Below are 16,421 nucleotides of genomic sequence, written 5' to 3' on the forward strand. Positions count from 1 at the left end.
CATATGTAAGTGAATTTGCAGTTTTGGGCAGCGATATTTCGCATTCAATACTTTTCTATTCTGCGCTTGCAAAGCCTAAGCTGTCGCAGAAATGGATGTCTATACAGTGGGGCACAAGTATTCATACATACATATATGCATATTTGTATGTGTGCATGTGCGGACAAGTGCACATTTATGGAAGCCAGTTTCAGTTGCATTTGTATGCAGCTTTACAATAACCGAAATAATCCAACTTTGCCAGCAACACCACTACATAGAGCAACGCAATTTCATATTTCATCCTACAAAGCTTGTTGCACTGCCAGTTTCATTATCCCCAACCAGCAATACCGGAACCAGTTTGGTGCACACGAGTGTGCGTGTGTGCTTGGCGAAGAGTGTGCGATCTAAAAATAAAAAGAGACTCAACTGGTAAAGTACCCCCCTCCCCCCTCTCTGTGTGGTGCTGAGTGGTCAAAGGAGACTGTACACTTGTGTGGTGGTATGCGTTGACATCTGTACATTCATTTATACATACATATGTATATGAATATACCCGTAGAATATGTTGAAATATTTGTGTGTGTATAGCAGACTGTTGCATTGTAAAAGCCGAATTTGGTGTTCGAATTTCAGACACAACAAAATTTGCAGTACAGTTACAAAATTTGTATATCCACCCACACAACCAAGCACACACACACACGAGCGTAGAGATACGAAGCTTGCATACAAAAAATCGTTCTGAAATGCAGTCAAATGGAGGCAAATAAAAGTCAAATTCTGTCAGTCAACCAGGCGAAAAGGCATAGAAACGACAAGCAGGCCAAGTAAATGCAAACACACGCATGCACACACTCACTCACACGGCCGATCGGCTGAACACATGCCTATGTGAGTGCTTCAAAGCAAACAAACATACACACATACATATGTATATGTGAACATATATACGAGAGTATGTGAATGTGAGATAGAACGCAAAACACACGAACTGGGCAGCAGCGACTGCGGCTGGCACGATGGCGACGGTGGAACGCACGGGGACTGAAACGAACGATGTGGAGAGGAACTGAGTGCGCTTAATTTTTCAACGCACACATAGGCGATAAATCGTGCGCACCAACGCACACACATACATACATACATACAAACAAATATGCATTCGACTACACACACGCACAGCCATGCACACGAACGCAATTAAACGAGCGATTAAATGAAAGAGTCGCAAAGGCGAAACTGTTGACTGTGTGTTGCCAACGCGACGTGGAATGACATGGGGTGCGAAAACACTGACACGCAACACAACAACAACAATAAGCAGCGGCGAAATAGAATTAACACTGAAAAAAAGCAAAGCATATTTCCAAGATGGTCGCTAGCTGATGGCTGAGTGTCACGCAGCGCCTACCGGATGACCGCCGCTGCAGTGGTGTTAGTGTGCGCCGCGTCTGTGCGTGGGCCGCACGTCAACTGCGCGTAGTTCCAAAGGCGTTCACGCTTGCGACTGTGCTTATTTACGTATTTACATACTTATTCAAAAACAACATTCTTATGGTGAACAACGAAAATAGCGAGAATACAGCGAGAAAAAATGGTTCAACATACGTACACACACATACTTGCCCACGTAAAAGTTGTTTTGGGTCTGTATTCGCACGCACACACACAAACACCTAAATGGGCTGGCGAAAACTGGCTGACAAACTAACGCACACAGCGGCAAGGTTCGGCGATTTGCCTCACCAACACTAGCGCGCTGGCGACGTGCGACTACTGCACAGTGTTTTGTTTGGTGTTTTTATGGCAAAAATTATAAGGGAAATTTTAGTAAATAATAATGTTTGATAATTAGTATATATTAAGCGAGTTATTGTTTTAGAAATATTTTTGATGGTTTAAACCAAGAATTTGGTACATAATATAGATTTATTTTTGAATAATATATAAAATATATATAAAAGTGCCAGTTTTTTCTTCACTTTTCTAATTTATAAATTTAGACGCGTTTTTTCCAAAACTACTTTTTCAAATTCCATGTTCACTGACTACTTGACTACTTGACCGATTCATTTCATACTTTGTACATATTTTTAACAAATAAAATACCACCCACCATCGTTTAGTATTTTTTTACATTAGGGTGTTTTCCACCCACAAAATGGCGGAATTTTTTAGTGGAAAATAACAGGTTTCACTTTGAAGTGCTAAAAAAATGTAAATGCAAAAAAAATTATCAGAGAACGATGAGGAAGATTTGATTATAATTTTTCTTGAATTTTTAATTTCGGATAACTTTCAGCTGAGTTTTTTCTCAAGACGTTCTATGTTCTGGGAGAAGCTTTGTTATCTGGTTCAGTATTTCTGCATGAAAAAACTACCCTATATTGTCAAAAGTGTGCTCAGTAATGTACAAAAGGTCCGAATAAAATTACGCATTCCATGGTTTATATTTTACTGTGAGTACGAAACATCTAATATTATATATTACTGCTTAATCTTCAACTATAATATTTAAATGCGACTTTTTGGGTTATAAACAGTTATATACAGGTAGATATTAAAATACGTGGGCCTTGAGTCGAAAGTTTGGGCCACTTTTTTTAGTAAATAATAAAAAAAATATTCAAAAAATACATGAAAGCTACCAATATGGCAATTTTTTATGAAAATAAAACGACGTTTGTAGATTTTTACATAATTCAATTTTTTAGATGATTATTAATACTCATAAAAATATTAGAGTTATAGAAAATTTTAAGTTGTTTAAAATTACTTAAAAAATGTTTGCCGGCTTTAAAGTACTTCTAAATTTACAATGTTATTGCCGATACTGTAATTACTACCGACTGATTATCAGCTAGGGGTACAAATTGTGAGATTTAATTTGTTATTTATTCCCTTGAGTTTAGAAAAAGTATTCAATACTTTTTTACGGGATTTCAGTTTCTTTCAATTATCTGGACTAACAGAGCGAAAAAATATATAGAAAATTATTCATAGATGAAGCAAATATAAAAATAAAAGCAAAATAAATGTTGCTAGTTCAGAGAATTTGTCTTCGATTTTGATTTTATGAAAATAATAAAAGTACATAGCCTACATTCATATTGTGAATGTCCAATCATGTCAGCTCAAATAAACCACGGACCTTTTAGCATATCATTCGCAAAATTGTACCTCAGATTTGTTGAGTATTGGAATTTATAAACCCTAAATTACTTTACAAAGGTTATGCCATACCCTCTTAGCATTTTTATAGAATAAAGAGCAAATTTCAACGCTCTTTTGCAATTGCTTGTGTTTTGTGCAGTTATAACAACTTTTGAAACTCTACTAATTTTATTAAATTTTCTCTGAATTGTCTCTTTACTCATTATGAACGAATAAGAGCGTGAAATTTATGAAATTCGTATATGAAATTATTTAACGTATCTGATAAGTAGATACATATATACAAGGGTACATACAAAAATTATGTATGTAATATTTTTATCTTTCCAATGTAACTAACAATTCCTATACTAAAAATGCCGTATTGCTACTTTCTCTTCCTAACTGTAAAATATAAACTCAAAAATATTGATTAAATTGCAGCAAATAACATTTTTCTATTTATATTTTCACACCCGGGCATATTTTCTTATTATTTTTTAATATGAAGATTTATAAGATCCAACTTCTTATATTCCCATTCACTCGTACACTAATCCAATCCACTCGATTAAATGCTGTGCAAAATTTGCAGGATCTCTTATAAGTAAAATTATTTCGCACTCTCGCTCAATTCGACACACTGTGCAGCGTCAGCCTTGCTGAATTATGCGCCGGTGTGCGTGCGGCGAGTTGCCCGACTGCAAGTGTAGTGGTTACAATAGTCGCGCCTCGCTCGCATACACAACTGCTTCGCACATACATACAGTTGTGTGCCGATGTGTGTGCACGCCTTGTGATTGTGTGTGTGGGCATGTAAAAATCGTGAGTGCAGCTGTGTGCGTGCAAAATGCTGAAATCGAAACGAACGTGTGTGTTGCGCTCGTCGCTTTCGAGTTCAGTTCTCGTTTGTACTTGGTCGCGCGCGCGAGTGTGTGTTTTTAGTCAGAGGAAAACTTTTACAGGAAAATCAAGTGAAGTGCAAATATTTTTTTTTATAAATATATGAATTGTGCGCAGTCAGCGTACTAATACCGTTACGCAGATTAGCGGCCACAACATAAACCAAAACACAGGAATACTAATCGAACTGTCTCGCACGCCAAAAATCAAGTGAAAGTTTAAAGAGACAATAACAATAAAACAACTAGTGGCGCTAAAAATCAAGAAGCCCACTGGCGCTGGCAGTAGTGCTGGTGCCGTTGCCGTTGCTTGGGTCGCTGCATTGTTCGGCAGCGCATACAAGTGTATGTATGCACAAGTGTTCGTGCGTTTGTGGTTATGGTGCGTTTAATGCCAATGGCTGCAGCTAGATGGCGCTCGCGGCTGCTGTGTGCTTTAAAAGGCGCGAGCGAAGTCGGAATGTTTTTGTTTTTTTTTGTTTGCTATTTTCTACACTCGCGTGTTTTGATAAAAAATATAATGACTCTTCGAGCGCGCCGACTTTCTACGTGTTGTGCTCCCAAATATTCAGACAGAACAAGTGTATATTGTTGTTGTGCTGTACGCTAAGGCGCTGTGTGTGTGCTCAGTAGCGTTTGGCGCATATTTGCAATTGGGTTTCTTCTCGACTCAGCTGTGCTTGGCGCTCAAAGCGCTCGCGTCGCACCGCATTGCTTCCACGAATGCATGCACGGGAGATGTACGCGACGGCGCCGACGTCTGTAAGACAGCGCATACCCAACGGTACAATCTCACTGCTCGACGCCTTCGTTAATTCTAATAAATAAAAAAAAAACTCCGCGTCCATTTCAATCAAATAGCCATAAATCAGAAAACAAAAATACATTGTAAAAAAATTGTGAGCATAACACCAACAACAATGCCTTAAGCAACGGCACATCAAGTGTAATGCCAACAACAAACACACGCATACCGAAATGTAGTACAATAAAACAACGCATAGCGAGGAGAAGCGCGTTCGCCTTCTACCGAAGCGCTGCTGCTGCTTCGCTCGTGCTATGCTGTGCTTTTGTTGTCTCTTTTTGGTGCCGTAAATTGTTTTTTTTTCTACAACCTCACAAAAGCTATGCTGCAATAGCTGTTGCCTCTGCCTTTTCGTTGGTAGCGTCAGCTTTGTTGTTATTTTTTTTTATATTTCTTTTGCAAGTTTCGCATTGTTGTTTTTGTTTTGTTAGCCGAGAAGTGTTGGTTTATCGTTGGTGTAAGCGCTGACTTAGCGTGTGTGTGTATGTGTGTTTTGTAATTGGCCGCTGATTAGAAAAAGAAAAGAAAAACGTGCGGTATTTGAAATTTAGTTGTGACACAGTGGCTCCAAACATGTCAATGTTATTAATTTAAGCAAAACAGAATTTAGTGTTTTGAATAAAATTATTTTTATTTTATTAATTAAGCACAGAATTTTCATAAGAGGTGATATACATACATACATATGATATGTATGCATGTATGACCATTGAGCAAATTTTCGACTCTAAAGCTTAGGCCGGCCAAAGGAACTTAAAAGCCGCTTGTGTTTTTTTTTTTTTAATTATAAGTAACAGGGTCTAATAACAAACAAACATGTGTGCTCATTAATAAAAAAAAAAAAAATATAACCCACCATTCTCCCAAACAACGTTTAACTGGCAAAAATAATAACAAAAACAAAACTTCAGTAAAGTCTGTCAAAGGCATGAAATTATTTGATTAAATTTTTGGTTTACTGAAAAATTCAAAAATCTAACAATTCCAAAAAAATTAATAGTTTTATATTTTATATGTAGAAAAATGTGTAAGTCTAATTGCAAGGTAATTGCATAATAGCGTGAAGGCTACAGAACGCACAAAATCATCAGTTAAAAAATAGTGCAACTAAAATTTTAGTGAACTAAAAAGTGTCCGTTTAAAATTCCAAAATAAACCAACTTACAAATCAACTATACAAAACAGAAATCAGTAAAACACAAACAAGAAAATGGAGAACCCCCAGTCAACATTTGAATATTTGTGCCGTGTCTGCGCCGCCAACACGAAAGGCAAAAACTCCGTGGCCGAATGTGTTTATATACTGAAAACGCCAGCATTAAAGGATAAAATCGAGCGATATCTGTATTTGACGGTAAGCTTAGCATTTTTATATACAATCATACCCACCTACTTGCAAACATATTCACACGAAAATAAATAAATATGCGACTATTTCATTATAAATTGTGTTATGTAAACATGGATCGCGGAAAGTGTGGAAAAAATGTAAATAATGCAATTGTGTTGCTGTGTTGGGTTGCTCATACATTTGTATGTATGCATATGAGCGCATAGAGAGAGAGAGAGATGTCTTTGTGTATTAGTGACTGCTCTCCTGTTGCTTTTTTGTGTTGACAGTTGTGTATAGTGGAATTTTGTGAATGTGTGCAACATGTTCGATTTTTCCTTCCAATTAGAATGATCTCGGTTGTGATAGTATTGGGCGATGTGAGGTCAGGATAATGGACCAATTATTGTGCACAATGGAAAAATTATTGAACAGCAATTAACACATTAAAATATTCTCCATTAGTTGATAATAAATTTTTAAGATTTTTAAAGATAAGATTTTTATAATATTTTATATATTTGTTATATTATATCACCCTACAAATTTGATTTTGGGTTCTATATGGAGCTTTTAGTGTTGGAAAATTAATTTGGTACTTTACTGAGTGATGTTACATACATTGTTTGTCCCAAAAGTAATAAAACTGAGTCGATTTAAAAAAATTTATTGAACCAATCGTTACAATTATTTAAAAACTTTCAAAATAGACTCCTTCTACCGTCTCCGTAATAGCCTTGAGAGCCGAGTTGCATGGTGCTTGGATCCCCCACTGCGATGTCTTGTCGGACCTGATTGAGTCTCTTGAGGACTTCCACTTATAACTTAGCGTTGACGGTTTGTCCATGAAAATGAGGCAATGAGCATCGTTTTCACTGCGAATCCATTCATCCATTAGTAATTGTAACGGGTTTTTCAATAAGAGTGCTAAGAAAGTGTTTTCAAATAAAAAAAACGTTTTGGGACATCAATAAAATTCGGTTTATTCCAGTGAAAGTACATTGGATGCCATTATGTACAGAACTCGGTTTCTTTCGCATTGCCACCACGGGCATTCGTGCAGAAGTAGAGATGCTGAACCCAATTTCCGACGGTTTTCAAGCACAAATCGACCAATACTGCTGCAATTTCACGTTCGATTCGCTTCGTACGAAGTTCATCAATCGTCACCTGCTTGTTGGCGTAGACCATAGATTTAACGTGCCCCACAGCAGATACTCTAAGCTTCAAATCGCACGACCGAGGCTGCCAAGTCGTGTGATAAAACGTTCACCAAACTTGGTCTTCATTAAATCGTTTCTGACATTCGTTATGTGGCTTGTGGCGGTGTCTTGTTGGAACCACATATTGTCTAAGTCCATATCATCCAATTTGGGCCAAAAATTTTCGGTTTTTATTGAGTCCAATGACGTCGTAGGTCCATAAACTGCACCAAACCTTATTTTTTTCGGGATGCAATGGTGACTCATGGAGTACATGTGGATTGGTGTCTGACCAATAACGCTTATTAACGAAGTCATTCAACCAGAAATTAGCGCCATCGCTAAAGATGATATTCCGATGAAAATCCGGAGTATTTTCAAGTTGTTGCTCAGCCCAATTCACGAACATACGACGACTATGGTGGTCAAGCGGCTTCAGCTCTTGGGTCACTTTGATCTTGTAAGAATGTAAATCAAGATCTTTTCGCAAAATTCGTCACAACGACGTCACAGACATGCCCAACGCTTGAGAACGACATGTGAGAGACTGATTTAGGTCTTGCCTGTAGATTACAATTTTTCCACTAGACGATTAATTGTTGATCTGACAGGACGATTATGACCACCATAAATTGGACGTAACGCCTTTAAAGTTGAGGTAGTAAATTTTAATAATTTCGACTCATTGTTAGATCGTATATTTTTCCATGTTGAAATGACAAATCTTACCGAAGAAATATGTCAAAAGAGCGGGCAAAAATATGGATATTGAAAAACCTATTACTAAGTGGTACGAAATCGGCGATTCCGACAAATGAGCGGCTTCTTGGTGAGAAAACGGGACGGGTGACAAAATTTGGGATAACAATTTCAAAACGAGCATACCAAAGTCAACTCAGCTCGTCACGCTGATCACATATACATATACATATGTGCATATATACTTTACATGGTCTCTGGTCCTAATATACCCTGTTCAGGGTATAAAAACACATAAGAATGCACATACTCATATGTATTAATGGATTCTGGATCGTAGATGTTATGCCAGAAGCTTTCTGAAATGATAAAACATTAGGGTAGGATGAATTCCATCGATCACAGTCGGGCTACAACTCATATAGAGCCAATCTGAATTCCAACAATTTATTTTACCCTACACATTAACTACGGATAATCGAAATTGTTTTCTGATAGCATCTCATAACTGTGTTTCTTATCCACAAATCACTAATCTTATTAAAATTATTTGAGAGAATACATATAGTATATAAGATATAGAAAAACGCATACAAAAATAACTAGGGTCGGCACTTGAGGTTCTCCTATCTTCTATAGGTGCTATTCCCCTTCAAATTAGATAAAATTGGCCATGATTTACTAAGGACAAAAAGAAAAATGTCGAAGTGTTGTCTTCACCGAAAGCGCGATAATTAATGCCAGCATTTTTGCGCTTGTGTTAGTGAATTTTATGATGAGAAATAAATTGAACAAACGAGCAGATAACAAAAGAGAATTTTACAGCAAGTTGACCCATGTGACTAACATAGAAAACAGAAAAGCATTACCCAAGAAAATGCTGATAAAAATAAAATCAACAACAATAACAAACGCATCACAATCAGCTGGAATAACTTGTGCGATACACACAATCTTAGATTCTCATTTACGACACACACACACACACACACACAGGCGCAAGCAGAGGCTATGCACCTACACTAGTGTGCGTAAATCTCGTTTGACTGCACCTACACACACGCACCTAAAACTTGTAACGAAAAATTAAAAAGCAAATAAAATCGATTGTGATACTGGCACGAGTCGCAAAATTTCATGTGAGTGTGTGTATTAGTGCAATGTGTGGGTTTCAAGCCTAAAATGTAAGCAGAAGGGGAAAAGCAAAAAAAAAAGCAACACAAAAAGTACAGCACTTCAGATCTGAGAGCCAGCACTTCGCAACACTTCGTTTTTTTTAATTAAAAAATTATTTACTGTTAGCTTTCAAGCACTAGCATTGTTCTAGCTTTCGAAAACAGACTTCAGCACGCATACAACAAAATAAAATGAGTCACACACACAAACATACATACATATGCATATGCACATGTAATAACCGAACATAGAAGCAGAAAGCGTGATTCAGTGGAAAAGGCAATAAAACTACACACACACACACACCCATGCATAAATATCGTTTATTTATGTATGTATGTAGTACATATGTAAATAGGCATGTGTTTTGTTATTGTTGGAAAAATTCCATGCCTGACGCTGGCTAACGTTGTGTACACTCGCTCCGAGGCCTTAGAACATAGAATTTGTATTTAATTCGCTGCAAAGCTTTCAAAAGGTAAGATTGTGTATGTGTTAGTGCGTGCCTTGCCATACATACACTCATACAAATGCGCGATGTCGCTCGTGAGGCCCGTGTGTGGCAACGATCACAAGCCAAGTTGAGTTATCGGAATATTCAAATACTATACATACATACATATCTAAAATATAACACTTTTCTTTCGATTTGTGGATGTATTTTTCCAATTTCCAATTTCAAAAATTCAATATCGCCAGATTACAGGCCATCCTTAATATCCTTAGGCAGGGAGGCAATAGATGTGGGTTGCCGGAAAACGGCTGCATATGTATACATACATATACTGGCTTCCAGGCCGCAAGTGCGTTCATGGAAACGAAATAGCTGTTGAGATTGCCAAGAGTCAAGGGTGTCAGGAGGAAGTATCTTAATTAGTGATCAAGTCTCTTCTTAACTTCGCATAAAGCATTGACGCCCTGAACGCTTCAGCACGCATTAATAAGAAAGCTCCATCTTTCATAACTCCAATGTAACCTAATTAATGAAGCATCTCTTCATGGAACTTACGTTGGTGTTTCTGGCTCATTTCATTCTTTGTTGTCGTTTACCAGACCCGATAATATTCGACAGAATATAGCAGCCGTAGCTGAGAGTGTACCCGAAGACCATGGAGAGTCCATTCGATGCCGTTCGCAGCAACTTGACTGACGTATGAAACAACTTGGCGCATTTTACGTCGAGATCTAAAATTGAAAGCGAACAAAATACAGCTTGTGCAAGAACAAGCGACATCGCTTCCCTCTATGGGTTCTTAAAAAGTTCCAAGACATTCAAGTTTTGTCCCGCAATGAGGCTCATTTCTGGCTCAATGGTTTTCAACAAGACGTGTTTATTGAGATAACACTTCGGTGAACAAATAATTTCAATGAAACAAATAATTTTGTGCCGTTCGAGTGGTCACCAAGATCGTGTGATATCACACCGCTAGACTTTTTCCTGTGGGTATATGTACAGTCTAAAGTCTATGCGGACAACCTCCCTGCGATTCAGGCCTTGGAGCCAGTTACCAGTCGAAATGCTCTTTCGAATGAAAATAACCTTTCCTCCTCAATAAATTTGAAGTTTTGTGTTTTTTCTTTAAAAGGAAATGGGGAACCTCGAGATTTATAAACTTATTTCCTGTATATAGGGAACTTCTTGAGGCTTCTTTACGTCGACATAAAGTATTGTATGTGACGTCTTGTACTGTGTTTCGCGTAAAAAAGTGATTACAATTTTTCAGAAATGGACTAGTCCTGTTCCCCTTTATGCTTATCTATGTGTTTGTGTTTCTTAAGTTTATATGCATATATGATTACCTGTTAGTATATGCACTTACATACATATTCACATATGTTTCTCTATGTGTTTCTTCTCATATAAGTTGTTTGTATATTTTTTTTTTTTTTTGAATACAGTCTCAATGAAAACAGGTTAGCAGCGTTCAAATGTTGCACAGATTCTTTATTGCTATTCTCTCCTTATATGCTTCTAAGTAGCCAGAGGCGCTGAAAATTGGCAGTCACTGACAAAGTTGCGCTTTTGCAATGTCAATACGTTTTTTACAAAATTCGCGCGTAGATATTGCGTCTATAATACAAATTTACGACCGCCTGTTATATGTGAGAGCGTGATGAGTGAGCGCACTAATACATATTTACAAGCTAGTAAGAGAGCTACATATATACATATGTGCATACGTATGTATGCACACACATATTTCTTACATTGAGAAAAATAAAATGAAAAGAAGAAAAAATTTGAGATTAGGCTGCACCGAAGCCATAACACCCTGCACAAATAAAAAAAGTTTTCCAAGCGAGAACTAAATATATTGATCGGCCAGTTGATAAGGCAGCTGTATACTACAGTAGTCCGATATATGGGGGGTTAGACAAATGAGCAGCTTCTTGGGGATAGGGATGGTGCAATTTCAGATCGATGTTTCAAAACTGAGGGACTAGTTCTTAAATATAGAGACAGACGCGCATGGCTCAATCGACTTAGCTGGTCACATTGATAATTTCTGTATGTACATAATTTTGGATCTCCGAAGTTTCCTTCTTGGTGGGCGATGCCTTTGATGTCAAAAAGACAATGCTTATCCTTTTCACTTTGGATTTGCTCAGTCTTCCGTTCTTCATCAGCGGCCTCTTCCTGGCTCTCCCAAAGGTCTTGTGCCACCGAAACGCACCACTTCTTGCTAGAGCAACATCTGGGTAAGATTGCTTGATAATATCAAACGTCTATGTCGCAGATTTGCCAAGTTTCACTCAGAATTTAATCGCGTACCTCTGCTGTAACGCACGCTGCATTTTCGGTTTGCATCACTCACAGAAACACACCGCGTCGACAACTGACCAACCGCTCATTCGTTAGCTACGAACGCCCTTTACCGAATCCAGTCGGTGTACTCCGAAGTACAGTCCCGGAGGAAGAAAATCAGTTCTATTACTTTCCGGACAAACGCTCTAAATGAAGTATTGTATGCCATGACATTGACTAAATTTTTAAAGAGACGGGATTTGGGGACATTTAACTTAACCTTGTATCATACATATTATACATGCACGAACAAGCTTTAATTTTCTTGATTTTTTTTCGTGAATAAAGTCCAATAACTAATCAACTGAATTTCAATTTACAGATTTCAGAAGAGGATATACTACCGAAGGTGTTATGCAAGGCTTGTTTCCGCCAAGTAGAAGCCACTGCGTCACTGTCCAAAATCGCCAAGCACACACAAAAGGTTTTCCGTGATTTCATCTTCAATACAAAGGTGTGTTGCTAGCACATGATAATACAAAACCCATCATCGCACTCACACTAATTAATGGTATTTTATTCCTTTAGTCATGTCTGCAAGCTGAAAGCAGTGAAAGCACCAACCCCACCAATAAAGCTCCCGCATCCAAGTCGCCAAAAGAATGTACGTCTGGCGCTCAAGTACCGGAGAGACCGAAACCGAGGGAGCGCGAGAAGTTGGTTGTGCAGAGCGCTGAATCCACACCGCCAGCATCACTGCCCGCATCGTCGACATGTTCCCACAAAGACGAAGTCGTCCTAAATGTGTCTGTCAACGATCCGCTGACACGTGAAACCCAACACAAGATGATAACAGCATCGCGACGTCAGAATTCGCTGGACGCGCGTTTCACACCGAAATCTATAGCACAACGTGGCTTTGCCAGCACGCCGAAGCAGACAGAAGCTGCTGCGCCCACTAAGAAACCCACCACGTCGGGTGTTATAAATTTCTTCCCCAATCGACAACAGCAAGTAACGACAGTCACTAGTGGTGGATACGTAATTGGTTGTGCACCTGAAACCGTGCCCACCAGCAAAGGTACAGCCGAACAGCCTACCAAAAACGCCAATACTTTGCAGCAGAAGCGTAAAAATCTCAAAAATGCACTAAACAATATCAAAGCGGTTAATGCTGGACAAGTTTCCCTACTGAAGGTCTCACAAAAGCTCGGTCAAAATGCACCGGGTAGCCAACCACAAACGAAAACTGTCGAGCCGCCAACTTTGTTGGTGGAAGATGATGTACCAGCAGAGCCGCTTCCAGAGAAGATGATAATTGCCGCAACAAAGCAACAGAAACATCAAGTACAAGTTGCACCTCAGTCCACCCCACATATCGAACCAACATCCGAGCCACAAATACAATCGGAACCGACCGATTTGTCACAGTCGGCCAGACCCAGTATTCCCGATGACATCTTGCTCGGTAAAGTAATCAAAGATGGAGATCTGCTCAAACTCATATTAAAAGCACTGAAATGGCCGGTAAATAAAAACACAATGGAGTCGCAATTGGAGCGTTTGCGTAACTCACGATTTGCCATCATAATGGCGGATCCGAATCTGCTGCAAGACGCCGATCTTACACAAATAATGGGTCCCTATTTGGGCCCTGTTTTGCAGGCGGCACAAATGTTGCAACAGCAACAGGTAGCAGCAGCAGCTGCGGCAGCTGCAGCAGTCACCAAAGAAACCGAGTTACAAGTGGCAAGCATAACAACAGCGTTGCCGTACAAACTGCCGGCAGAGACTTCAGTTCAGTTAGTGCCAGCAAGCCCAGAAGAAGAAGCAGAAGTATCCGACGTCACACCGAAGGCAAGCGCTTCGAACCAATCATTGAAGCGAGACGCCGAGAATGATAATATTAAATTAGCACCGCCCAGAAAGATGCGAAAGGTGTCGGCACGTGGACGCAGCGCGTCGATATTTAACAGCGATGAATACGCAGCTCTGAATTCTACACTCAATTCGCAATATTTGAATTCCAAGTCGACACCCGACATGCACGTCGATCTCGATCCAACGGCATTATTTACACATTTGAACATGCTAAGCGGTCTCAGTGCCACCAGCTCGAATGATGCCTTGCTGGCACTGCTACAACGGCAACGTGCCGCTCTTAGCCGCATGCAGCAGTCCCAGTCACAACCACAGCCCAGACGCCAGCGTAGCAACTCGATTATTACAGTGCCGGCCAGCGGAAGTGACTTTGTTTTCGATACAGATGACATTATATTGATGGAACCGGATGATTGCACTGAAAGCACAACAACAAACTTGCAAAATAATGGCGATGGAAACGCGGGTAGTTCCTCGAGTCTATCACAAACCGAGTCCGTCACCTTTCCAGTGCCACAACAGGTATCCAAACCAATGATAACACGTCCAATTATAAAACGTCGCAAAACCGTTATACAGGCTTCACCAGCGCGCTTGAATCTTGCCATAAACACTAAGGAAGTAACACCTGTAACCTCAACACTAACCGAAAGCGTAGCATACACTGCCACAACGACAAAATTGGCGGCGGGCTCTTCCAATGTATTACAACCGACAGCAGCGCCGCCAAAGAAACCCTCCAAGACGCAATCCCTCGACAGCCTCAACACAATTGCCACCCAATTCCCATCCAACATCATCTCAATTGGCACACAAGTACCATCAAACACAACGAATGCGAGCGAAGTCGCACCAACCGCAATTGTAACTAAAGCAACGGAGACTATGCTGACACCTACGGCAGCGACGGCTACCAGTGTGTCTTCGCTGGCGGGAAGCAATACAACCAGTACGACCAAGGCTGTCCCAACGAATGCTGCCGCAACCGGCAGGACGACTACGCGTAACAGTAACACAGTTAAAAGACAAACCTCTAGCAAATCTGCGCTTGGCCAACAGTTACTGGAAGCGATCGGACTGCAGAAGGTCGCAGCGGAGAATAAAGATGTCGCTGTGGTGTCGGCAACCACACCAGCGCCGCGTGGTTCTGTACAGCAAATACGCAGCGCCTTGAAAAAGTCATTGCAGAAAGCACAGGAGCAACAGCAGCAGCGCAGCAAAAAAGTTGAGGATAATTCTGAAGAGACAGTGAATGTGGTGAAGGAAGTAGTGGTTCAACCACGCGCTAAACCAGCGTCCAACACACCGGCCGGTCCACTAGATGTGGAGGAGGAGATCAATAAAATCACATTGGTATTGCAGAGCAAAGCCAAGGAAGATAAGAAAATCGAAGAGGCAGACAAACGACTGACCGCGGCGGCGCCAAGCAGAATCCCTGGCATCAGACGAAAACTATTGCCGCCCACACGCAATCGCAAGTCCACAGTTACACTTGTGGCAGATGAAATAGTTGATCTCATCGACGACGAAGAAAATCAGGATGCAGCTGAGGGCAAAAGTGTCGCCAAAAATAAGGGCAAAGACAAGGATTTACTGTAAGTAAAATTGTGGTTAAAAAGATATCTGTAGTTAATAACGACTGCTTTTCTTTGCCTTTACAGCTCCACAAATGCGGAACAGGAAGAAACTGATGTCTACCTAACAGCCACATCCTTAGCCTCGTTACAGCGCGTACACAAAGCTGGAGTTAGGGATGCAAAGAGTACATCACCAACGCGTAGACGTGGTAGAAAATTGAAAGAGGAAATTGAGTTAGAGGAAGATGAGGACGACGACGATGACGATGACAAGCCGTTGAAGCCCAAAAGTGAAAAGAACGGCGGCGAAAAGCAAGAACCTGAAATGCGAAGCCGTACGCCGGCACCACGTCAACGCAGCCGACCACCGCCGGCGAATGGACGCAAAGCGCCCAGTGAGCGTGACTTCGAAAAGGAAAGCGACGACACGGCGAGCGTCAAGAATGACAACGAAAGCACCACCAGCACAGTGTAAGTTGAATTTAAGCATAACTTTTGTCTGCCTGAGTCACTTAAATAACTGTTATGTTTTTAGTGTCAGCACGCGGCCATCACGCGTCAGCAAAACGATGTCTAAATATTACAAAGGTCCAGATAAATCGCCCGGCACACCGCGACGATCTGCAGTCTCGACGCGCAGCAATAGGGGGAGGTGAGATTTTTTTCGAGAAATTTTATTAATTTTTATTTTAAAATATTTGTTTAAAATATTTTTTAATTTTTCAGAAGTTAAGTCATCCCTTAAGCGGTTCTTTGTGTGTAACACAATTAGAGAATGGGTTCTCTTATCAGCGGCAGTGAATTATTCTTATATTAAGCCGAATTCCACGCTAAGCGCTGAGTAATCATATTTCTATTTATGTTACGTTATGGTTTACGTATATTTTTCTTCTGTATACAATTTTTCTCTCATATAAAGCTTATTTTTTTCCTTTTTGTGTATATAACGTATATAAATATATATA

At 39.9% G+C, this 16,421-nt stretch overlaps 1 protein-coding gene across 1 annotated transcript; it reads left to right on the forward strand.

Moving 5' to 3' along the window:
* Positions 1 to 4,051: 4,051 nt before the first annotated feature.
* LOC108978899 lies at positions 4,052 to 16,421 on the forward strand. The gene is made up of 7 exons (XM_018949413.1): positions 4,052 to 4,112; positions 5,865 to 6,199; positions 12,381 to 12,512; positions 12,587 to 15,474; positions 15,541 to 15,927; positions 15,992 to 16,108; positions 16,183 to 16,421. Exons 2-7 carry the CDS (start codon positions 6,056 to 6,058, stop codon positions 16,187 to 16,189), a joined length of 3,675 nt encoding a protein of 1,224 aa, XP_018804958.1. The 5' UTR covers positions 4,052 to 4,112; positions 5,865 to 6,055; the 3' UTR covers positions 16,190 to 16,421.

This window comes from Bactrocera latifrons, unplaced genomic scaffold, assembly GCF_001853355.1.
Source record: "Bactrocera latifrons isolate USDA-ARS-PBARC rearing strain unplaced genomic scaffold, ASM185335v1 scaffold_129, whole genome shotgun sequence".
Classification (NCBI taxonomy): domain Eukaryota; kingdom Metazoa; phylum Arthropoda; class Insecta; order Diptera; family Tephritidae; genus Bactrocera; species Bactrocera latifrons.

Coding starts and splice junctions, on each gene's coding strand:
- LOC108978899 (XM_018949413.1), top strand. CDS start 6,056: ATGGAGAACCCCCAGTCAACATTTGAATATTTGTGCCGTGTCTGCGCC. Junction 12,513..12,586: donor ATTTCATCTTCAATACAAAG/GTGTGTTGCTAG, acceptor TTATTCCTTTAG/TCATGTCTGCAAGCTGAAAG. Junction 15,475..15,540: donor GGCAAAGACAAGGATTTACT/GTAAGTAAAATT, acceptor TTGCCTTTACAG/CTCCACAAATGCGGAACAGG.